This window comes from Salmo salar, chromosome 13, assembly GCF_965601325.2.
Source record: "Salmo salar chromosome 13, fSalSal1, whole genome shotgun sequence".
Lineage (NCBI taxonomy): Eukaryota > Metazoa > Chordata > Actinopteri > Salmoniformes > Salmonidae > Salmo > Salmo salar.
The window spans coordinates 76759248-76784865 of NC_138303.1; the positions used below are offsets into that span (position 1 = coordinate 76759248).

General features: G+C 43.8%; 1 protein-coding gene across 5 annotated transcripts in view; it reads right to left on the reverse strand.

Annotated features, from left to right (window-relative positions):
- LOC106568027 (homeobox protein cut-like 1) overlaps positions 1–25618 on the reverse strand; it is a 240257-nt gene that overhangs the window by 147702 nt on the left and 66937 nt on the right. For all 5 annotated transcript variants that reach the window (XM_014138033.3, XM_014138031.3, XM_014138032.3 and 2 more), the window contains exon 2: positions 13253–13363. In XM_014138033.3, coding sequence (XP_013993508.2) covers positions 13253–13363 — 111 coding nt within the window. The remainder of the gene's footprint in view (positions 1–13252; positions 13364–25618) is intronic.

Here is a 25618-nt window from a genome sequence, read left to right on the forward strand (position 1 = left end):
GCACCTCCTCCCAGCTGCCTACTGCACTAAGGCTAGGAAACACTGTTACCACCGATAAATCCACAATAATTGAGAATTTCAATAAGTATTTTTCTACCGCTGGCCATGCTTTCCACCTGGCTAACCCTACCCTGGTCAACAGCCCTGTGCTCCCCACAGCAACTCGCCCAAACCTCCCCCACTTCTCCTTCACCCAAATCCAGATAGCTGATGTTATGAAAGAGCTGCAAAATCTGGACCCATACAAATCAGCCGGGCTAGACAATCTGGACCCTCTCTTTCTAAAATTATCTGCCGAAATTGTTGCAACCCCTATTACTAGCCTGTTCAACCTCTCTTTCGTATCGTCTGAGATTCCCAAAGATTGGAAAGCTGCCGCGATCATCCTCCTCTTCAAAGGGGGAGACACACAAGACCCAAACTGCTACAGACCTATATATATTCCACCCTGCCTTTCTAAGGTCTTTGAAAGCCAAGTTAACAAACAGATTACCGACCATTTCGAATCTCACCGTACCTTCTCCGCTATGCAATCTGGTTTCAAAGCTGGTCATGGGTGCACCTCAGCCACGCTGAGGTGCATCGACCTGGCTAAGGCTTTTGACTGTCAATCACAACATTCTTATTGGCAGACTCAACAGCCTTGGTTTCTCAAATGACTGCCTCGCCTGGTTCACCAACTACTTCTCCGATAGAGTTCAGTATGTCAAATCGGAGGGCCTGTTGTCTGGACCTCAGACAGTCTCTATGGGGGTGCCACAGGGTTCAATTCTCGGGCCGACTCTATTCTCTGAATACATCAACAATGTCGCTCTCGCTGCTGGTGATTCTATGATCCACCTCTATGCAGACGACACCATTCTGTATACCTCTGGCTCTTCTTTGGACACTTAACTTCTTGTGGATTAGTGGGACGCTAATTTCCAGTGAAATTGCAGAGCGCCAAATTCAAATTAAATTACTATAAATATTAAACTTTCATGAAATCACAAGTGCAATACATCAAAATAAAGCTTAACTTGTTAATGCAGCCGCCGTGTCAGATTTCAAAAAGGCTTTACGGCGAAAGCAAACCATGCGATTAACTGAGGACAGCACCCAGCTCACAAATGCATAACAAATCATTTTCAACCAGGGAGTTGCGACATGAAAGTCAGAAGTAGCAATATAATATATGCCTTACCTTTGAAGATCTTCTTCTGTTGGCACTCCAAAAGGTCCCAGTTATATTACAAATGGTCCTTTTGTTCGATAATGTCCTTCTTTATTGACTGAAGCTGGCGCGCTTCAGTCAATAATCCACTCGGTTTCCCTCCTTAAAAAATGCATACAAAATGAATCCCAAACGTTACCAATAAACTTATCCAAACAAGTCAATCAACGTTTATAATCAAACAATAGGTACCCTAATACACAAATAAACGATCAAATTTAAGACGGAGAATCATTATTGTCTTTACCGGAGAAAAATACCAAAGAATGCCCTCTAATTCACGCGCTTGGAAACACTACAGCCAAAGTGGGAGCCACCTAGAAAAACTACAATTTCTGGCTCATTTTTCCAAAAACCAGCCTGAAACTCTTTCTAAAGACTGTTGACATCTAGTGGAAGCCCTAGGAACTGCAATCGGGCACAATTTTGCCCTATTATAAAAGTGCCAGCCATTGAAAAATACATTTTGGGGGGATGGTTTGTCCTCGGGCTTTCGCCTGCCATTTCAGTTCTGTTATACTCTCAGAAATTATTTTAAAAGTTTTAGAAACTTTAGAGTGTTTTCTATCCAAATCGACCAATTATATGCATATCCTAGCTTCTGGGCCTGAGTAGCAGGCAGTGTACTTTGGGCATGCTTTTCATTCGGACGTCAAAATACCGCCCCCTAGCCCAAAGAGGTTAACTAACTAACTTCCAGATGAGCTTCAATGCCATACAACTCTCCTTCTGTGGCCTCCAACTGCTCTTAAATGCAAGTAAAACTAAATGCATGCTCTTCAACCGATCGCTGCCCGCACCTGCCTGCCCGTCCAGTATCACTACTCTGGACGGTTCTGACTTAGAATATGTGGATAACTACAAATACCAAGGTGTCTGGTTAGACTGTAAACTCAAGGGGTATTCTTTATTTATTTTTTTACTATTTTCTACATTATAGAATAATAGTGAAGACATCTAAACTATGAAATAACACAGTGAATCATGTAGTAACCTCCCCCCCAAAAAGTGTTAAACAAATCAAAATATATTTTATGAGATTCTTCAAAGTAGCCACCCTTTGCCTTGATGACAGTTTTGCACACTCTTTGCATTCCCTCAACCAGCTTCATGAGGTAGTCAACTGGAATGCATTTCAATTAACAGGTGTGCGTTGGTAAAAGTTAATTTGTGGAATTTCTTTCATTCTTAATGCGTTTGAGCCAATCAGTTGTGTTGGGACAAGGTAGGGGTGGTATACAGAAGATAGCCCTATTTGGTAAAAGACCAAGTCCATATTATGGCAAGAACAGCTAAAAATAAGCAAAGAGAAACGACAGTCCATCATTACTTTAAAGACATGAATATAAGTCAATCTGGAAAATGTAAAGAACTTTGAAAGTTTCTTCAAGTGCAGTTGCAAAAACCATCAAGAGCTATGATGGAACTGGCTCTCATGAGGACCGCCACAGGAAAGGAAGACCCAGAGTTACCTCTGCTGCAGAGGATAAGTTCATTAGATTTGCCAACCTCAGAAATTGCAGCCCAAATAAATGCTTCAGAGTTCAAGTAACAGACACATCTCAACATCAACTGTTCAGAGGAGACTGTGTGAATTAGTCCTTCATAGTCGAATTGCTGCATAGAAACCACTACTAAAGGACACCAATAATAAGAAGCGACTTGCTTGGGCCAAGAAACACAAGCAATGGACATTAGACCGGTGGATATCTGTCCTTTGGTCTGGTGAGCCCGAATTTGAGGTTTTTGGTTCCAACCGCCATATATTTGTGAGATGCAGAGTAGGTGAACGGATGATGGTGGGGGGGTGATGGTGTTGCAGGTGCTCTGCTGATGACACTGTCAGTGATTTATTTAGAATTCAAGGCACACTTAACCAGCATGGCTACCACAGCATTCTGCAGCGATACGCCATCCCATCTGGTTTGCGCTTAGTAGGAGTATCATTTGTTTTTCAACAGGACAATGACCCAACACACCTCCAGGCTGTGTAAGGGTTATTTGATCAAGAAGGAGAGTGATGGAGTGCTGCATCAGATGAGCTGGCCTCCACAATCACCCGACTTCAATGCAATTGAGATGGTTTGGGATGAGCTGGAGAAGCAGCCAACAAGTATAAAAATATCAAATATATTTTCATTTAACAGTTTTTTTGGTTACTATATGATTCCATATGTGTTATTTCATAGTTTTGATGTCTTCACTATTATTCTACAATGTAGAAAATAGTAAAAAATAAACCCTTGAATGAGTAGATGTGTCCAAACTTTTGACTGGTACTGTATGTGTGTGGGGTATAGAGATGAAGTCGTCATTCAAAAATCATGTTAAACACTATTATTGCACACAGAGTGAATCTATGCAACTTATGTGACTTTTTAAGCATATTCTTTTACTCCTGGACTTATTTAGGCTTGCCACAACAAAGGGGTTGAATACTTATTAACTCAAAACATTTCAGCTTTTAATTTAGTAATTTGTAAAACAAATTAAAAACATAATTACACTTTGAAATGATGGGGTATTGTGTGTAGGCCAGTTACACCAAATCTAAATTGAATCAATTTAAAATGCAGGCTGTAACACAACAACATTTGGAAAAGTCAAAAGGGTGTGAATACTTTTTGAAGGCACTATAGGTATGCTGTAGCTAATTTTCAAAGATGCATTACAAGCTCAAAACATTTTTTTCAACAAAAATGACAACTATGACAATAACCCTAGTCATTTGCATGAGAATTAGGCCTAATCGTTATGGCAAACTCCATAATCGTCAGAGCCCTAAGCTCTGTTAAGAGCAGCTTCCCATCATCGGTCTATGGGAAATACAGTATGACTCGTCTGCACAGAATCAATCAACTGAGATTAGATCATTTTGCATAACCTTTCAATGCATTGTGACATAGTGAAATTAATTTGGGTATATTGTTACAGTAAGTGACATTCAAGACAAAAAGTAAACTGTATTCAGTGAGCACAGTGCTCAGGGTAATAACTAATGATTGGGGGCTTAAAGACGGTAAACGGAGAGTCTGTGTGTGGGGAAGTTCCATAGGGATTAACTATATTATCGGAACCCTTTCCATTCCTTTTGGGGTCTGTGAGCGAAGCTGGAATTCAGATTTACAGCTGTGTGTAGGAAGGGTGTAGGAGGCCCCTGATGTTGGGCAGGGGTCAGAAAGAGGGGTCACTCTCTGGTGTGCTGGTGTATGTCACTGACGCCATGGCTCTCTGATGAACCCCTCACACATACAAACGACCCTCAGCCACACAAGCACTCGCACAGACATAATATTCTCCTAATTTATGTATAGGTCTCTGTATTACGCAGTTAGCGTTCGCTCACCCACTCGGCCCATTCATTTAGCATAGTTGAGATGCAGACTCTATGCGTCAGACAGACTGCTGCCCTACAGAGTACAGTACTCTGGGTAGCACTCATCCAGGAGATGTCCCCCTGCCACGCTGTGTGTGGGAGACTGGGAGAGTCAGTCAGACAGACCTCTCCCTCCTGTCCTCCTTCCATCCTCCCACAAAATTCCCCAGTCAGGCTGGATTACCAGGCCCGCCTCTGAAATCAATAGCCAGGGTTTGAAGGCAAAGAGGCGAACAGGAGGCGTCGGCGGCTGAGGTTTTCTCTCATCTCTCATTGGTTCATTGGCTGGCTGTCTGGCTGGTAAATATCCCTGCGTCGTGTTAAAGAGGAGGGCTATAATTAACTGTGTGAGACGCCAGTCAGCCAGGGGTTGGGCGCTGTGCCAACGGATCAGCCCTAATTACTATATTCACTTTGTCAGGAACGCTCACTTTGCTGCTCCCTCTGATAGGCCATGGCAGCCTCAGAAATCCCCCGGCACTGCACAGCGCACTCAGGCAGGCAGACGGGGCCGACTGGCAGGCAGGCTCGCAGTCACAGGGTGATGAAAGCCTGGTTGGGTGGAGGCCCGCGCGACTGCAACTGGAGAAGACACCCCAATGGCCGCCAAGCTCAGGGACCAAACAAACACAGGGGCCACCAGACTGAGCAAAAATAGTCCTATACACAGTAATGCTGCTCCCAGCCGCCCTGATTGATTTTCCCATTGATTGGATCATGTACATATGTCCTTTTGTCAGGTACAGTACCACAATATGGTGCCTTAAACCTGATCCGAGGCCCCGTGTTTAGTCAACTCTGATTTCAGATCAATATAAAACACCAATCTAAAAACAGACATGTCTGCTTCCTGCAGTGTTTCCACAAATGGCTACAGTGCTATTTTGTGGTGTCCATGTTGTTGAGCAGAGGAGTCATATTTTTCACACGGTTTGTAAACACCCTTTTAGTACGCATGGGGTTTGGCTACGATTAAATGCTCGGAATGGAGTTCCTATCAAAAGGCCAACTTAGGCTGGTGGAGGTATTTACATGTGGTGAAATTCACTGACAAATATTTTTCACAAAACGTGGCCTGCTATCAATGCTTCTAATACATTACTGAACTGGAAATATGTGAGCTCGACAGGCGGGGGATGAATATGGCTTTATTTAAATAGTTTTACTGTGGAAGCGGCTCAGACAACCATTTCAGGGCAGTTTATCACATAAAGCCTCTTTCACACTCCTGGCCCAAACTGTTCACATACGGGCAAATCACAGTCCAAAGCCTGTTTCAACACAGCCACAGCCAGAGAGGGATAAGGATCACTTGCATACGTGGGCGTATTCATGGGGCACCACTGAGGGAAGCTTGATGGCAGAGATACACTGAATATAACAAACATTAAAGTTGCTTCCCCCCCTTTTGTCCTCAGAACAGCCTCAATTCGCCAGGGCATTGACACTACAAAAAGTGTTGAAAGTATTCCACAGGGACGCTGGCCCATGTTGACTCCAATGCCTCCCACAGTTGTGTCAAGTTGTCTGGATGTCCTTTGGGTGGCGGACCATTCTTGATCCACACGGGAAACTGAGTGTGAAAACCCCAGCAGCGTTGCAGTTCTTGACATGGCACCTACTACCATACCACGTTCAAAAGGCACTTATATTGTTTGTCTTGCCCATTCACCCTCTGAATGGCACACACACACAACCCATGTTTCAATTCTCTCAAGGCTTAAAAATAATTATTTAACCTGTATCCTCCTCTTAATCTACACTGATTGAAGTGGATTTAACAAGGGACATCAATAAGGGATCATAGCTTTCACCTGGTCAGTCTATGTCATGGAAAGAGTAGGTGTCCTTAATGCTTTGTATACTCAGTGTAATTACATACAGTATGCACACGCAGACGACGGCATTCATCCTGATGTGCTTTATATCTGACTACTGTGAGGACGGAAAATCTTCAACAAAACTATTTGAGGTAGACCTGTGATTAACATTCATTTCTGGGGTTCTTGAATATGGTCTGCACAAGTCCTATTCCATACATTTTGGCTTCAAAACATACGTCCCCGGTCGGTTAGAGTGCGCTATTGAAACCTGTTTCTATTTCAGGATACAAAACAAACAGATGACAGTAATTATATGAAGTCCTCTCTCTCTCTCATTTCAGGTCAGACACTCAGCTCAGTCCTCACTCTCTCCAGCGGTTACCTCTTAGCTACCAACACTCACATGAAAAACAGTAGGTCAACCTGACAAAAGCACTTATGAAGTCTTCCCACAATTCTGGTGATGCCATACGGTTAGACTCTTACTCAGAAGGGCGTCCTATATCACGAGGCAAATATCAAACTCAAATATTATCTGACAAACTTTGAAAGGGCAGTGAAAACTCCTGAACTCTGTCAGAATCAGGTGAACCTCTTCCACACAGACATGTCTGGAATGATTTAATCTACTGAAAGCCCTTGTGTCTTATCCACAAAGCGTGTCCCTGAGTTTAGTCCATTTCTCTCTGATGGCAACAAAGCCTATTGAACAGGAGAAGAAACAGGCCCTGTAATTGAATTGTTGGAAAACAAATGCACCTTCCAGCAGAGAGAAAGAACGTGTGGCCTAGGGTCGTCTAGGAGTCTAACCGCTGCCTCCGGAGCACATACACCGCTGCAGCATGGATTCGAATCCGGCCCACTCATTTTTCAGCACACTCTCTCTCCTTTATCTTTCCCACTGTCTCTGTATCCAATAAAGCATCAACATTTCAAAAATAGGACGGACATATCTCTTTAAGGGGGGGGGGGGGGGGAATTGGACATATCAGGCCTCTATCAGACATAGACAAATTGCAACACTGTACAGCCGTGAGGTCAAACAGTGATAACGCCGCTAGAAATCCCCTTCTTCATTAAATTACCTGTTACATCTTATCATTCCACCAAAATAAAGGACCGGGAACGCTCATGCATTAAAGAACAGTCTACATAGCATTCGGAAAGTATTCAGACCTCCCCTTTTCCACATTTTGTTAAGTTATAGCCTTATTGTAAAATTGATTAAATTAATTGTTTTCCTCGTCAATCTACACACAATAGCCCATAATGACAAAGCGAAAACAGGTTATTCGAAATATTTGCAAATGTATTAAAAATCAAAAACAAATACCTTATTTACATAAGTATTCAGACCCTTTGCTATGACACTTGAAATTGAGCTTAGGTGCATCCTGTTTCCATTTATCATCATTGAGATGTTTCTACAACTTCATTGGAGTCCACCTGTGGTAAATTTGATTGATTGTACATGATTTGGAAAGGCACACACCTGTCTATAAGGTCAACAGTTGACAGTGCACGTCAGAGCAAAAACCAAGCAATCAGGTCGAAAGAATTGTCCGTAGAGCTCCAAGACAGGATTGTGTCAAGAGACAGATCAGGGGAAGGGTACCAAAAAATGTCTGCAGCGTTGAAGGTCCCCAAGAACACAGTGGCCTCCATCGTTCTTAAATGGAAGGAGTTTGGAACCACTAAGACTCTCCCTAGAGCTGGTCGCCAGGTCAATCTGAGCAATTGGGGGAGAAGGGCATTGGTCAGGGAGGTGAAGATGGGAGCAGCTTCCAGAAGAACAACCATCTCTGCAGCACTCCACCAATCAGACCTTTATGGTAGAGTGGCCAGACAGAAGCCACTCCTCAGTAAAAGGCACATGACAGCCCACTTGGAGCTTGCCAAAAGGCACCTAAAGGACTCTCAGACCATGAGAAATAATATTAAAACCAAGATTGAACTCTTTGGCCTGAATGCCAAGTGTCACATCTGGAGGAAACCTGGCACCATCTCTACGGTGAAGCATGGTGGTGGCAGCATCATGCTGTGACAATGTTTTTCAGCAGAAGGGACTGGGAGACTAGTCAGGATCGAGGGAAAGATGAACGCTCAGGGCCTCAGACTGGGGTGAAGGTTTACCTTCCAACTGGACAACGACTGTAAGCACACAGCCAAGACAACGCAGGAGTGGTTTCGGGACAAGTCTCTGAATGTCCTTGAGTGGCCCAACCAGAGCCCAGACTTGAACCCAGTCTAACATCTCTGGAGAGACCTGAAAATAGCTGTGCAGCGACACTCCCCATTCAACCTGACAGAGCTTGAGAGGATCTGCAGAGAATTGGAGAAACTCAAATACAGGTGTGCCAAGCTTGTATTGTCATACCCAAGAAGACTCGAGGCTGTAGTCGCTGTCAAAGGTGCTTCAACAAAGTACTGAGTAAAGGGTCTGAATACTTACATAAATGTGCAAAAATGTTTAAAAAAATGTTTTTGCTTCGTCATTATGGGGTATTGTGTGTAGACTGAAAAACTATTTAATCAAATTTTAGAATAAGGCTGTAACGAAACAAAATGTGGAATAAGTCAAGGGGCCTGAATCCTTCCCGAATGCACTGTATAATGAGGTGTAGAAATCTCCCTATTTTCAATTGCAGACAACTCCTTTAGAAGTTATATCGGGCGGAATCTGTAACAAAAATCTGAAGTAATCAATACCTTATTTTACCGCCTTCAGACAGAAAACGGTTTGTGAGAGAGAAGTCACAAGCACCACTAGCCAAGTCTGCACTCTGAGCCAAAATGGAGGTGAACCAAACAACCCAAAAATATCTTCACCAGGAGTGCAGAGAAGGAAGAGACACTAAGCACTTTGAGAGGGTGGCCAAAACTCCCCTTCTCAGAGTGACGAGATGAAACACTACAGTGAGTTAGCAACCCTGAGCCCCCTCTGAACAGCTCAGTAATTAAGGTAGCTTTCCAGCTCCAAGCGACAGAGGGATGAAATTTCCACCCCTCTGCCGGAACCCCTTGATGTTTTGTACCTTGGGTTCTGGGCCCATTTTGGCAACCAGATCGGTTCTTTTTTTTCTATTTTTTCTCTCTTACGGAGTTCACAGAATCCCAGAGAACACAGCCTCCCAGCCAAAACCCCAGCACGATTAATTTAGTAACGGGTTATTAAGCTCAAACATAAATTGTAGCCCTGGACAGTTTAAATGGAAAAGAAGCCTGATTTATTGGAGCCGGAGACAAAACAGGTTTTTATTGTCCATTTATTCATCAACACTCATTGGGAGTGGTAACTCTGGAGGAATTTTCTGACAAAAAAAAAAGGAGGGAAGAAAGAGGGGAGTGGGGGCAGCAGTAATGGCTGCCGTAATCAAAGACAGAGCTTGCCGGGGAGAGGAGCACAATGCCCTTGACATTCTTATCCCAGCTCTTCCCTGGACAAGACTATATTTGTTTGGTAGAGCACTGCATCAGCTGAACAAATATATCAATAGTGTTTGCTGTCGCACTGTATCCTTATATCTGTTCTTGACTTCATTTCAGGAGATTATTCATCGAGGCTGGCTAACGGCCTTCTCTGAGCAGTCAGAATAACTCCGGGTTCATCTGAAGTCCCCAAATAAAATTCTCAAGCCATATCTGAGGGAGGATAGACTAACAGAACTGACACAATGTCACTCTTAATGAAAGAGACGATCTGTAAGTTATGTCACCAGTAATTTCTACTCACATCAGTGTCATCTCCTATTCAAGGCCCAATTCTACAAAGTGATCCATCATTCCTTTGAGGTTCAATGGACATTTTCAACATAATTTATTACGAACTCAAACCAAGGAGTTCCATAAACTTGACCATTATGTTGAAAGTCTTTTTCTTAGTAGACTTAGCAGTTTATGACTTTGGGGGCATACTCCTCTGACTAAGAAAGGGGCCATTGGGGCAGTGAGCCAATGATTGTACCAAACACTTACAGTGTACCCTGAATCTGTCTGCTGCAGACGGACTGCCTCTAGTCACCAGAGAAACCACCTGCCAATGGGACGTCATACATACAAACAGACTTATACTGAATCAAAACACACAACTTATCCAATAGGTTATTGTAAAAGGATTCTGCCATTTACCATTCCTTTCAACTGGTACGTTTATTCCCAATATTCTACAACAACAACGTGGGGGTGTAGTGCTGAGGTATTGAATAAACATCTCTGAATGACGTGCTGACTTTCATGCATAGGAGGGATTTAAATGAGCCAAATGGAAGCTGGTTCTCAGTCCACCCCCCTCTCCTATCCTCTCCTCTCCCTCTGTCCTGTGGAGGTGTTGTCCTCAAGCTTTCAAAGTCACACCATTCCTGACCTCTGTGTCTGTCTGCTGTGCAGTAGGTCTGCCTCTGTGTGCCAGTGCACCATGGGTCATCAAGGCCCAGAATGAGGCATGGCACGGATGTTGCTGACACAGCACATAGCATTGGTGCGCTGCTTTGTGTGTGTGTGTGTGTGTGTGTGTGTGTGTGTGTGTGTGTGTGTGTGTGTGTGTGTGTGTCTGTACACAAGTTTTTTGCCCATGTGTGCACGCATGCGCTTGTGTGTGTGTTTAGGAGGGACCAGACAGGGAAGGGCGGCACTGCTCTGAGAAAGGGGGATACCTAGTCAGTTGTACAACAATGCATTCAACCAAAATGTGTCTTCCACATTTAACCCAACCCCTCTGAATCAGAGGCGCGGGGGGCTGCCTTAATGTCCACGTCATCGGTGCCCGGGAAGCAGTTGTTGTTGGGGGTTAAGTGCCTTGCTCAAGGGCAGAACGGAACCAATGAAATGACAGTAACCTGGCCGGCAGAGAGAACTACTGTAACGCTACCAAACAGATGAATGGATCCTGAGGACAAGCTGACTCAGGTGTGTCCAGTTGTAAAACGCCAAGCCGTAGTCAGACTGTACGCAGGTGAAATAGTACATCCAGTATATCTGATGAGTATTTTTTGTTATCCATTTTAAATTCAATACTGTTTGAACGGATACATTTCTGTATCAACTACAGTAGTAAATGAAGCTGAAGTGCCTGGTAATATCCACTCGTCGGTCCTCCCACCTGCAGTCTGTTTGTTCTTCTCGTTCGCTTTCTATTTTGCATGCTCTATCCTGTGCTCTCCTCTTTCCCGCTGTCACCTCACTCCTCTATTCTCCCCCTCCCCTCTGCATTCTGTGCTCTCTTCTCCCTCTCTTGCTCTCTCTCAGCTTTGTTTGAGTAGAGAGCCATGGTGACGGAGGAGCCACACAAAAGGGTCACATGATGCCGAGGCGAGTCTAGGCGGGCGGGTGGACACAATGACCGCACCACTCCACACAGCTGGAGTGTCACGCATTCCTGGTGTTTACAAGATTTCGGGGGAAAACTAATCCACCCCCCTGAGGAACTCTGCGGCGCAAAATTGGCCCATTTTCTGTCTGAATAGAGGGCTTATGTCATCGCTACGATGCATTTTAGGAGCATAAGAAAATGGCAACCTGCAAAAACAATGGCAGTGGTGGTAGGAGGGTTGAATCACAGACGAGGCAGAGGAGAACAGGCTAAATTGTGGTCACTCCTCAATGGGAACAGTTGAGGGAGCCAAGGGTAGAAGGGATACGAGTCTTCTTGTATATTTCTTTGGTTAAAATAATATTTGAAAAAAAATATCAAAACATCTGTTTTATAATCTACAACTGTGGGCCTCCAATTCAGTTGCTATTTTTAGAATCACAGTGTCGTCATCAAAGACAGGGTTCAAAAGCGCCACTGTTTATCTTGTGGTGAAATATGTTGACATATCGTTAATTGAAGCCTCTATTGGACGTTGTGCCATCGTTGCCGAGGCCTTGCCAACATACCTAAACCCTGGCAGCTTAATCAGATCCACAACAGAGTTTCCTGTAAATAAAGATCCGCTCACTCCTTAAAACATCTCACACGCATGGCTAGTTTTTACCAATTCAGGACATGACTTCACAGAAAAGCAGTGGGGCCGGTCGAAACTGGCCAGAACAGCCTTGACCAACCATGCGACAAGCATATTCCCTAAAAGGTGGTCGTAGTGGAGTAATAGAGTTCAGTTTGAGGGGGTGGATGGGGACTACTGACTACCACGGTCATCTTTTGATGGGATGCCCAGAGGGTTTCAGATTGTACTGACAAACCTGAATAGAGTAGGAGTTTACAAGAGGGGGCACAGAGTAACCTAAGTAATGCCATGTAATGAATGGTGCTTTAATAAACTATGCTAGCATGGGCTAATGTAAGGATGGGCTAATTGGAAAGCATGGGAAGTGGAATCCCAATGAGGAACAAATGAGGAGTTCAGCCAATCAAAAGGACACTGTGTCCAAAAGGTAAATAAACACAGCCCACGATGACACGAAATGCCAGTGGAACCAGCTGAAAGAATAGCCGGGGGGAGGGCCTGTGAACAATGAGAGGACATTGTCTCCTCCGCTTGAATGGGCATCATTTCCCCGACTAACCCCACCCCCAACCCCCCCTCACCAGGACGGGTGGTGCGGCCCATCGGATGACAATAGAGGCATTGATGACTGGGTATACAGACACATACATACATACATACATACATACATACATACATACATACATACATACATACATACATACATACATACATACATACATACATACATACATACATACGTCCAGCTATGATGCTGCATGTCCGTTACGCCAACACAGACGTGTCCGTGTGTGTGTGTGTGTGTGTGTGTGTGTGTGTGTGTGTGTGTGTGTGTGTGTGTGTGTGTGTGTGTGTGGAAAGACGGGCAGGCAGAAGCAGAGCAGATACTCACCTCTGGTGTGTTTTTCTTGAACTCACGGCTTTGGTCGATGAGCTTTTTCCTAGACTGCTCGCTCTCATCTTGTCTGTTGGCCAGGGCTGTGGCGGTGGCATCCAGTTCTCTCTGTGGGACCAAGAGGGGGGAGGAGAACGGACAGAATGATTACACAGGGCTCTGTGGGGGATGACCGCCATTTACATTTAACTCTCTCTTTTCCTCTCCCTTTGACCCCCTGCAGTCTGGCACCACTAGTGCCAAACTGGGAGCATGAGAGAGAAGAGAAAGACTGGTCTTAGTCAACCTCAAAGGAGGATTCATCTCCTGAGACGGACAGACCGGACAGACCGGACAGACAGAGACCACTAGCACCATGACTACTCAATGTCTGGCATCACACACCCCCCTATGGAAAAAAACAAAACACAGCCACAGAGTTGGACACACATACTGTACTGTGTACACACACACACACACACACACACACACACACACACACACACACACACACACCCTCTCTCAGCACATCTTCTGCAGACAGAAGTGTGAAAAAAGCCATAGAACCACTTGGATCCCAGCAGCATTTGTGCAGCTTATACAAATCTCTGTTCGAGAGAGAAAGAAAAAAAACGTATGGGACGAAAGAGCTTTTCTCACAGGCTCCAGCCTTTATGGTCGCTAAGCATGTAAATGTCATAGGGCAGATCCCAGATTATCAATATTGGGACAGAGGTGCCAGGAGAATATAAACACAGACTCTAGATCAGCATGGACAAGCCAGGCTACTACCCTTAGAATATCCACACTGATACAGCTGAACCTATAACGCCTATACTCTCAGAATGTAAGCCACGAGAATCTATAGTTAGTATCAGACGAAGACATATTTCCCCATTGGATTTGGATGTGTGAAGTGACTGACAAGCAGTCTCAGGTGGGCCTTTGATGAGGCTTTGTGTGTGTGTGTGTGTGTGTGTGTGTGTGTGTGTGTGTGTGTGTGTGAGATGTCTCTGAGAGAAAGAGGCAGAGAAGCAGAGAGTGAGAGGCAGAGCGCGAGTGGCAGCGCACGAGAGGCAGAGCGCGAGAGCGAGAAAAAGAGAGAGAGACAGTCGAGGCTGACATCTGGAAGCCAGATGCAGGGAACAAATCAAGTTAATTAGGCTGGAACTGAGCGAGCCAGACTGCTGCCCCCACTTTACTCCACACAGCCACCACCACCACGTCTGGGGGGGGGGGGGGGGGGGGGGGGGACTAGAGCATACAGTACACACAGCAGACTGGCTAGAGCACAGCTCTCTCCGTCTCTCGCCCCCCTTTTATCTGCACTCAGATCCTCCTCTAGTCTAGTAGGGATGAATTGTCGAAGAAGGGCCACAGCAAGTACTGTAACAGCTGTTTCACTTACTACTTGGGCTTCAAGCCTAAAATGATTTGGTAAAAAGTTAGCGTCTTAAAAAAGGGCTTTTGTGTGGTGTGTGTGCGCGTCATATTTCAAGAAAGTCCATTAAAGCAGTGACATCAATTGATGCATCGCCTGCTCACCAGTCATAGGGGTGTTGCTGCATAGCAACGGGACGTCAACCTTTGCCCCCAACTCCTGTGGCGCCACCTCTGCCACACACGTTGTGGCCCGCGGCGGGTATGCTAATTCCAGCTTTGTGGGGTGGGTGTTGGGGGAACTGTTCCCAGGTCAGGGTAAAAGGTTTGGTGGGCTGCACCTCCACTCCGCTGCCTCTGGCCGCTAGCGGCAGGGGGCCCATATGACAGAAAGGCTACAGCAACCAAGGTTCGCCACAGGGGTACTGAGCAGAGGTGAGCAGAAGAGAAGTTCAAAGAATATATATCGAGTTAGCTAGTCCTAGGAGCTAACGCACAGAGTTGGAGTAACAGATTACATGTAATCCGTTACATGTAAGGGATCACCAAAAAACGGTAATTGTAATCAGTTACCAGCAAAAATATTGTAATCGGATTACAGATGCTTTTGAAAACCTAGATGATTACGTCAAGGATTACTTTTAAATTCAGAAAGGATGTTTGCGAAAAACTTCTGTTTTCTCAATGACATTCAAATCAGCATTGAAAAAAGGTTTAAGTTTGTTCCACGTGAATGGGTCTGACCACAAGTCAGAGACCACTATGATGACACACCAAATGGGTTTGATGGATCACGGGAAAAGAGCAGGAATAGGCTTTTGTAGGCTACAGTCCAAGCTATGTCTTCCAATGGTGTGACTGCTGTCTGCATCCAAAGATTATCCAACTTGAATAAACACTTGGAGGTAAGGATGACAGCAGTGGTTGTAGTCTACAGTGATACGGATATCACTTATTATTGATATCTACATAGATCATTGATGTGAATCACACTGCTGCTCTCTCGTTAAGCTATTTGCGCCTTACGGATTGTGGTTATTGTGGATGGCTGTTCACAAATCTAAATGTGTATTTGAACCCAATAATGGTTGAATTCAAGAAGTTTAACCTGCCTATCAATCATTGTTTTTGAATCCAGTGGACAGCCGCGTAGTGCAGATCCCAGCCTATGGAATAATAGTGGGGCTTAAAAAAAACTAATGGACACATACTTAAACTCGCACACTTTTGATTGAACCCTTTAAGTCTCCGTAGTTACTATATAAGTCAAAAAAAGGATGTAACAACGGATTACATTTAGGAAGTAACCTACCCAACCCTGCTAATGCATTGGCTAGCTGTACAGCAGCTCTCAGCAACTGTATTCCCTCTTCACCTCTCCAGCTGGATCTAGACTAGAGAGGAATGGAGAAACGAGGGGCGGAAGGAGGAGGGGGGTTCGGAGAAGTGGAAAGGAGGAACGCCCCGTTCCCCAAAAAGCTTCTGTCAAGTTAAGGGTCTTGAGACTGATTAGCAGATGCTGCCGTTAAGCCCATTATGCAAACGATTTGGCTAATCACTTCAAATTGATTAGAGCCAGGCTTCCCAACCAGTTTTAATGCGCCACCGCGTCTCTGGGACCCCTCTGAGCCCGTCCAGGGGAACAGGGTGGGGTGAGTAATTAGGTTTTTATCAACAGGAATTCATAGTCAGACCAACCCCAGCCTGCACACACCCACAAATATAGGGAGGCAAATCCTTCAACACACAGGGTAGCTAAATCTATTAAAAGCAGCAAAGTGAATGTGTACAGGCTATATGATATTAGCAGGCCTTGGTGTATAGACACAGGCATTTTTTGTTCAGGCTATAAACTCTTTTTATAATCTAAGAAGTGTATGAAAATTGCCTAGCCCATATTCTGCCCAACGTCTCTACTGTATGTCATTGTAGCAGCTATGGGCACATGCTAATGAGAAGGCCAGCACAGCCGGCCACGACCGGGAGACCCATGGGGTGGCACACAATTGGCCCAGCGTCGTCCGGGTTAGGGGAGGGTTTGTTCAGCAGGGATGCCCTTGTTCCATCGCATACTAGCGACTCCTGTGGGGGGCTGGGCGCAGTGCACGTTGACACGGTCACCAGGTGCACGGTGTTTCCTCCGACACATTGATGCGGCTGGCTTCCGGGTTAAGTGGGCATTGTGTCAAGAAGCAGTGTGGCTGGGTTGGGTTGTTTTGGAGGACGCACGGCTCTCGACCTTCGCCTCTCCCAAGTCTGTACGGAAGTTGCAGCGAAGAGACAAGACTGTAACTACCAATTGGATACTACGAAATTGGGGAGAAAAAGGGGTAAAAGTAAGAAAAAAAAATATTTAAAAAAAGAAGGCTAGCGCAAATACATTAACACACACACACACACACACACGTTCAAGACCACTGCTTAAACTACTTAAAGAGATAATCCACCCCAAACCACTAATTCCTATTATTAACAGTGTTAAATAACACTAATATGGACAATATTTTTTGTGAACAAATGTTTCATTTTGTCGTAACAGCAAGATTGGTAGAATCATGTGAAAACTGTTTTGGGAAATCTGTTGCAGCTCAAGTCTACTACAAAACCCACAATGCAATGTTCTCTCTCTCCCTGGGCTGGTTGGCTGGCTAGGTAACTAGCTAGAAAGCATTGCTACACAATAATACCAAAGTCAATATGAAGTATTGTGAAGTAGCTAGCTAGCTGTAATATCTCCTATACAAACTGCACAATCAACTTAGGAGTCTCTCACAAGTTCAACTTGCAGTTCGTCTCTGCCACTGAGCTATAAATGGCGTCTCTGCCTAGAGCGAGAGCAGCGTTACGTTGCTTTCCCACAGAGGTAATTAGAATCGCATTGGATGACTATTAGGTCATCAAACGCATGACAACGTGAATGCGATTGGTCGACAGTCAGTTGGGTGGGATGTTTCTCCATTCATTGCCCAATGGGATTCCTATCTCCTCCTTTCTGTAATATCTCTGTTTCCTACAGACGTGGCGGATTGAGACATGATACTTGAAGGAGAAACGGAGGTGAATACATGGTACACATCTAAGAGCAATCTATACTTTGTCATGCCGATATAAATGGATGGATGTGTTCTAAACAAGTATGGCCATATCATCTATTGGCTGATTTGCTGATCTGGAGTGCAGGTAATTGTTATAAAAGAGTTATGTGCTAGTGTGTAATCCCCCCGTGATGAGAATTATATAGCTATGACGTGCGTTCCTACACAATTTCCTGATTTTCACAGGCAGATCACTTAGAAGTAAAATCATGGGGTCCACCAATAGAACATAGGCTTTCACCAAATTGACAGGAGTTTCATGATTTTTATTTCTGGCAGTGGATTATCCCTTTAATTCAGCATCACAAATGCTGACTATCCCATCAATGTGGGGGGCGTGACCAACCTCGCCAACACCCCTAGGCTCCATAGCATCGGTCCTCTCAGACATTTTGCCGTCTGCCTGCATCGGGCCCTGCCACCTTTCTCATCCAGCAGCAGCGCTTGAATAAAGGACCAAATTGTACTCCATAATGGCTTCATAATTTTGCTAATGAAAGAATTTTGCTGGCTCAGGCAGCGGTGCTTGTCTTAGTTAATTTGTTCAGTAGTAAACGCTGATGGAACACATTACTGTGCTCCCTCGAGAGCTCGCCTGTGCCAGATGCTATCAGCTGTATGCTCGGAGGGGAATATTAGAGGGGCCGTCTCTCCTCTTCTTTTATCTCTCTCCTTTTTTCTCCTCTCTCTGGTCGAATGACTAGAAAGGATCCAGACAGTGTTTACTAAAAGACAGACAATCCTTCCCACTCCACGCCTACTCCAACCAAGCTACTCTCAAAACATACCGGATCACACTTTTTCTTATTAAGAAAAATGTATAATTAGGGGGAGATCAGCTTTAATATTGCAGATAGATCGTGGCTTCCATCAATGTATTTGTCTGCATCATTTCCAATCCTCTATAACTGGTACTGTATGTATGTATGTATGTATGTATGTATGTATGTATGTATGAATACACACACACACACACACACACACACACACACACACACACACACACACACACACACACACACACACACACACACACACACACACACACACACACACACACACACACACACACACGCGTGTGTGTGTGATATATATACACTGCTCAAAAAAATAAAGGGAACACTTAAACACAATGTAACTCCAAGTCAATCAAACTGTCCACTTAGGAAGCAACACTGATTGACAATAAATTTCACATGCTGTTGTGCAAATGGAATAGACAACGCGTGGAAATTATAGGCAATTAGCAAGACACCCCCAATAAAGGAGTGGTTCTGCAGGTGGGGACCATAGACCACTTCTCAGTTCCTATGCTTCCTGGCTGATGTTTTGGTCATTTTTGAATGCTGGCGGTGCTTTCACTCTAGTGGTAGCATGAGACGGAGTCTACAACCCACACAAGTGGCTCAGGTAGTGCAGCTCATCCAGGATGGCACATCAGTGCAAGCTGTGGCAAGAAGGTTTGCTGTGTCTGTCAGCGTAGTGTCCAGAGCATGGAGGCGCTACCAGGAGACAAGCCAGTACATCAGGAGAAATGGAGGAGGCCGTAGGAGGGCAACAACCCAGCAGCTGGACCGCTACCTCCGTCTTTGTGCAAGGAGGAGCAGGAGAAGCACTGCCAGAGCCCTGCAAAATGACCTCCAGCAGGCCACAAATCTGCATGTGTCTGCTCAAACGGTCAGAAACAGACTCCATGAGGGTGGTATGAGGGCCCGACGTCCACAGGTGGGGGTTGTGCTTACAGCCCAACACCGTGCAGGACGTTTGGCATTTGCCAGAGAACACCAAGATTGGCAAATTCGCCATTGGCGACCTGTGCTCTTCACAGATGAAAGCAGGTTCACACTGAGCACGTGACTGACGTGACAGAGTCTGGCGACGCCGTGGAGAACGTTCTGCTGCCTGCAACATCCTCCAGCACGCCGGTTTGGCGGTGGGTCAGTCATGGTGTGGGGTGGCATTTCTTTGGGGGGGCCGCACAGCCCTCCATGTGCTCGCCAGAGGTAGCCTGACTGCCATTAGGTACCGAGATTAGATCCTCAGACCCCTTGTGAGACCATATGCTGGTGCGGTTGGCCCTGGGTTCCTCCTAATGCAAGACAATGCTAGACCTCATGTGGCTGGAGTGTGTCAGCAGTTCCTGCAAGAGGAAGGCATTGATGCTATGGACTGGCCCGCCCGTTCCCCAGACCTGAATCCAATTGAGCACATCTGGGACATCATGTCTCGCTCCATCCACCAACGCCACGTTGCACCACAGACTGTCCAGGAGTTGGATGATGCTTTCGTCCAGGTCTGGGAGGAGATCCCTCAGGAGACCATCCGCCACCTCATCAGGAGCATGCCCAGGCGTTGTAGGGAGGTCATACAGGCACGTGGAGGCCACACACACTACTGAGCCTCATTTTGACTTGTTTTAAGGACATTACATCAAAGTTGGATCAGCCTGTAGTGTGGTTTTCCACTTTAATTTTGAGTGTGACTCCAAATCCAGACCTCCATGGGTTGATAAATTGGATTTCCATTGATTATTTTTGTGTGATTTTGTTGTCAGCACATTCAACTATGTAAAGAAAAAAGTATTTAATAAGATTATTTCTTTCATTCAGATCTAGGATGTGTTGTTTAAGTGTTCCCTTTATTTTTTGGAGCAGTGATATGTATAGCACACACACACACACACACACACACACACACACACACACACACACACACACACACACACACACACACACACACACACACACACACACACACACACACACACACACACACACACACACACACACACAGTACCAGTCAAAAGGGTAGCTACTTTGAAGAATCTAAAATATATTTTCATTTGTTTAACACTTTTTTGGTTATTACATGATTCCATATGTTTTATTTCATAGTTTTGATGTCTTCACTATTATTATTATACAATGTAGAAAATAGAAAAATAAAGAAAAACCCTTGAATCAGTAGGTGTGTCCAAACTTTTGACTGGTACTGTATATATAAAATATACATACACACTACCATTCAAAAGTTGAGTCACTTAGACATTTCACTGTTTTTGAAAGAAAATACATTTTTCGTCCATTAAAATAACATCAAATTGATCAGAAATACAGTGTAGACATTGTTAATGTTGTAAATTACTATTCTAGCTGGAAACAGCCGATTTCATGGAATTTCTACATAGGCGTACAGAGGCCCATTATCAGCAACCATCCCTCCTGTGTTCCAATGGCACGTTGTGTTAACTAATCAAAGTTTATCATTTTAAAAGGCTAACTTTTTATTTTATTTTTCCTTTAACTAGGCAAGTTAGTTAAGAACAAATTCTTAATTTCAATGACAGCCTAGGAATAGTGGGTTAACTGCCTTGTTCAGGGGCAGAACAACAGATTTGTACCTTGTCGGCTCAGGGATTCAATCTTGCAACATTTCAGTTACTAGTCCAACACTCTAACCACTAGGCTACCTGCCGCCTAACTGATCATTATAAAACCCTTTTTGCAATTATGTTAGCACAGCTGAAAACTGTTGTTCTGATTAAAGAAGCAATAAAACTGGCCTTCTTTATACTAGTTGAGTATCTGGAGCATCAGCATTTGTGGGTTCGATTACAGGACCAAAATGGCCGGAAACAAAGAACTTTGTCTATTCTTGTATATATTCTTGAAGGCCAGCATCCCGGAGTCACCTCTTCACTGTTGACATTGAGACTGGTGCTTTGTGGATACTATTTAATGAAGCTGCCAGTTGAGGACTTGTGAGGTATCGGTTTCTCAAACTAGACACTAATGTACTTGTCCTCTTGCTCAGTTGTGCACCGGGGCCTCCCACTCTTTCTATTCTGGTTAGAGCCAGTTTGCGCTGATCTGTGAAAATAATTAGCTAACACAACGTGCCATTGGAACACAAGAGTGATGGCTACTGATAAATGGGCCAGTGTACGCCTATGTAGATAATCCATAAACTAATCAGCCGTTTCCAACTACAATAGTCATATACAACATTAACAATGTCTACACTGTATTTCTGATCAATTTGATGTTATTTTAATGGACAAAAAATGTGCTTTTCTTTCAAAAACAAGGACATTTAAGTGACCCCAAACTTTTGACCAGTAGTGTATATATTTTTTACATTAATTTTCCTTTATTATTTTCCCCTAACCCTAGCGTCCCCCCCTAACTGGAGTAAAGTAATGGCCAAAACTTAGGATTCTACTTCCAGCTTATACATACTATATACTTTTGTTTGTTTTCATTCCCATCCTTCAGCTCCACTCAACCTCTCCCATCTATCTCTGAACACCAAGCTTTGATTTCTTTTTCATTTTCAGATCACACATTTTATTACAAGCTCATTAAGGGTAGTTGAGGGGCGTGGGTTCGGCCCAATAGAAACATTTACTGTGATTGAAACCAATAAAGGCAGAGGGCATTTTATAAAGCTGGTATTGTTGTGGAGAACCGCTGACAAACTTCAGATTCATGCAAAAAGCTCTCAAGATGCAGCTTTGAATCTTTCCAAATAGATTATCGTGATAGTCTAAATAAAAAGTTAATTGGGTAACAGCAGACAAAACAAAGTTGCTGTGCGCATCAGCTGACCCCATTTCTTGAGTGTAAGCAGGTGCAGATTTTCAAAAAGCTCACTTCATCACCCGCTGGCGATGTGCTTAAAAACGGGCGCCAATTTATCCTCTGTTAAATTGCCTTAGTGCAGCAAAGACACAAAGGCATGTGTAGCCCTCCTGTATGTGTGTAACACAAAATGAATGGGGAGCAGAAATTGCCTCTACATTGTTGGAGCTGATTTCTTCCCATTAGGGATGAAACGACTCACCTACACGCATCGGTCCCGATTAAAAACTTTAAGTCAAATGTTTAAGATACAAGTGTGTCCGCGGACCCCAAACCGATCCAAATGTAGCATGCATTGGTCAGAAAACTGTTGAATCAGTTCACTTTTTCCCCTCATATTACATTCTTTCTTCATTCTGAAAATACCTCTCATCTTTTGTGAATAGGGCTGTTGCGGTGACTGTATTACTGCCACACCGGCAGTCTTGAGTTACGACCGCAGTAAAAATCTATGTGACCGTTGAGTAACAGTAATCTCTTATGCACTCTGGACATGCTTTGGTGGTACCCAACTTGCTAACTACCATCAGGTCCTAATGGCCTGGTACTCCGAGATCTATTGTCCCTCTAACGACTCTGATATCAATGCAAATGAAATCATCAAAACAGTATCGTGCTTTTAAAACTCACCTCACTGGGATGATCAATTTGAAGAAAGAAGTTCAACAGCAGGTTGAAAGACTGTAAAACAGGCTTTGAAACAAGGTCCGCAACAACCAACACAACGAAATGGACAGCGCTCTCTAAGGTGATAATTAATTCAAAACACCCATACGCAAATTAGAGCTGATGCATACACATAGGCTTATCAGCCCAAACCTGAAAAAAACATTATTAAAATGATGATTGTGCCGTTATACAATACATAGTTTACCGCTTATTACTCATGTCAGAAAAACATCAAACAAAATGGATTTAAGATGTCTTTGGTACATAATTGGTCTAGCCTATACTCCAAAATTAAACACATTTGAGTAACCGCCTTTGACTTTGGACTATATTCATATGCATACTAGATGGCCTGATTACCTTATGCTACGCTCCAAAAGGTACACCAAACAAAAATATAAAACGCAACAAGGATCATTCCTACGTAGATTTGTGTGTATTGGGTATATGTTGTGTAATTTGTTAGATATTACTTGTTAGATATTACTGCACTGTCGGAGCTAGAAGCACAAGCATTTTGCTACACCTGCAATAACATCTGCTAATCACGTCTACGTGACTAATAAAATCTGATTTGATTTTGTAAAGTGTTTCATGAGCTGAAATAAAACATCCCAGAAATGTTCCATATGCACAAAAAGCTCATTTCTTTCAGATTTTGGACACACACGTGTTTACATCCCAGTTAGTGAGCATTTCTCCTTTGCCAAGACAATCCATCCACCTGAAAGGTGTGGCATATCAAGAAGCTGATTAAACAGCATGATCATTACACAGGTGCACCTTGTGCTGGGGGAATATAAAAGGCCACTTTAAAATGTGCAGTTTTGTCACACAATACAATGCCACAGATGTTTCAAGTTGAGGGAGCCTGCAATTGGCATGCTGACTTCAGGATTGTCCACCAGAGCTGTTGCCAGAGAATTTAATGTTAATTTCTCTACCATAAGCCACCTTGGTCCCATGTCATAAGGATCTGTACACAAGGCAACTTCGCACACAGCCATTGAAGAGTGGGACAACATTCCACAATCAAATCAAATGTTATTTGTCACATGCACCGAATACAACAGGTGTAGAACTTACAGTGAAATGCAAGTAACACCGTTATCAACTTTATGCGAAGGAGATGTGTCTCACTGCATAAGGCAAATAGTGGTCACATCAGATACTGACTGGTTTTCTGAGCCACACCTCTACCTTCTTTTCAAGGTGTCTGTGACCAACAGATGCATAACTGTACTCTCAATCATGTGAAATCCATAGAATAGGGCCTTATGAATTTATTTAAATTGACTGATTTCCTTATATAAACTGTAACTCAGTAAAATCTTTGAAATTGTTGCATGTTGAGTTTATATTTTTCTTCAGTATATATCCACTAATCTGGAAGAGAACGTAAAGCCCTAGGCGATGCTGTTGGTTCATTGATTATGCAGTGCGGCTTACAAGTAGCCTACAATTAAAGTGAATTTGTATTTGAATAGTCTAGTAATAGTTTGTTTTGTCAGCGTGTCAACAACAGGCTGACAAAAAGTGATGAACGCCACAGACCTATTTGTGACAACTGATGCTTCCTCTCTTTCAGTGTCAAACTGCATATAACTGCGTTGTCATTGACCTACAAATCATTTTGCATGCGTGCCGAACAACCCCATGCAATATCAGTAGGCTAGCCTACTCAAACTGCTGTGCTATAGAATTAGTGAATTTTCGTGTAATAAATTCTATACATTAGTGTATACTGCGTTAAACGTACATTTTCGTTAACTGTAATTTCGTTAGTTAGGTTCAAACATTCCTGCCATCTTGTGCCAATATCAGTTATTTTTAAGTCTTACATTTCATCTCAGTTTCACAATTTCTGACATTTAATCCCAGTAAAAATTCCCTGTCTTAGGTCAGTTAGGATCACCACTTTATTTTAAGAATGTGAAATGTCAGAATAATAGTAGAGAGAATGATTTATTTCAGCTTTTATTTCTTTCATCACATTCCCAGTGGGTCAGAAGTTTACATACACTCAATTAATATTTCGTAGCATTGCCTTTAAATTGTTTAATTTGGGTCAAACGTTTTGGGTAGCCTTTCACAAGCTTCCCACAATAAGTTGGGTGAATTCTGTCCCATTCCTCCTGACAGAGCTGGTGTAACTGAGTCAGGTTTGTAGGCCTCCTTGCTCGCACACACTTTTTCAGATCAGTTCAGTTTCAGTATAGGATTGAGGTCAGAGCTGTGTGATGGCCACGCCAGTACCTTGATTTTGCCACAACTTTGGAAGTATGCTTGGGGTCATTGTCTTTTTGGAAGACCCATTTGTGACCAAGCTTTAACTTCCTGACTGATGTCTTGAAATGTTGCTTCAATATATCCACATAATTTTCCTCCTCATGATGCCCCCATCTATTTTGTGAAGTGCACCAGTCCCTCCTGCAGCAAAGCACCCCCACAACATGATGCTGCCACCCCTGTGCTTCACGGTTGGGATGGTGTTCTTCGGCTTGCAAGCCTCCCCCTTTTTCCTCCAAACATAACGATGGTCATTATGACCAAACACTTCTATTTTTGTTTCATCAGACCAAAGGACATTTCTCCAAAAA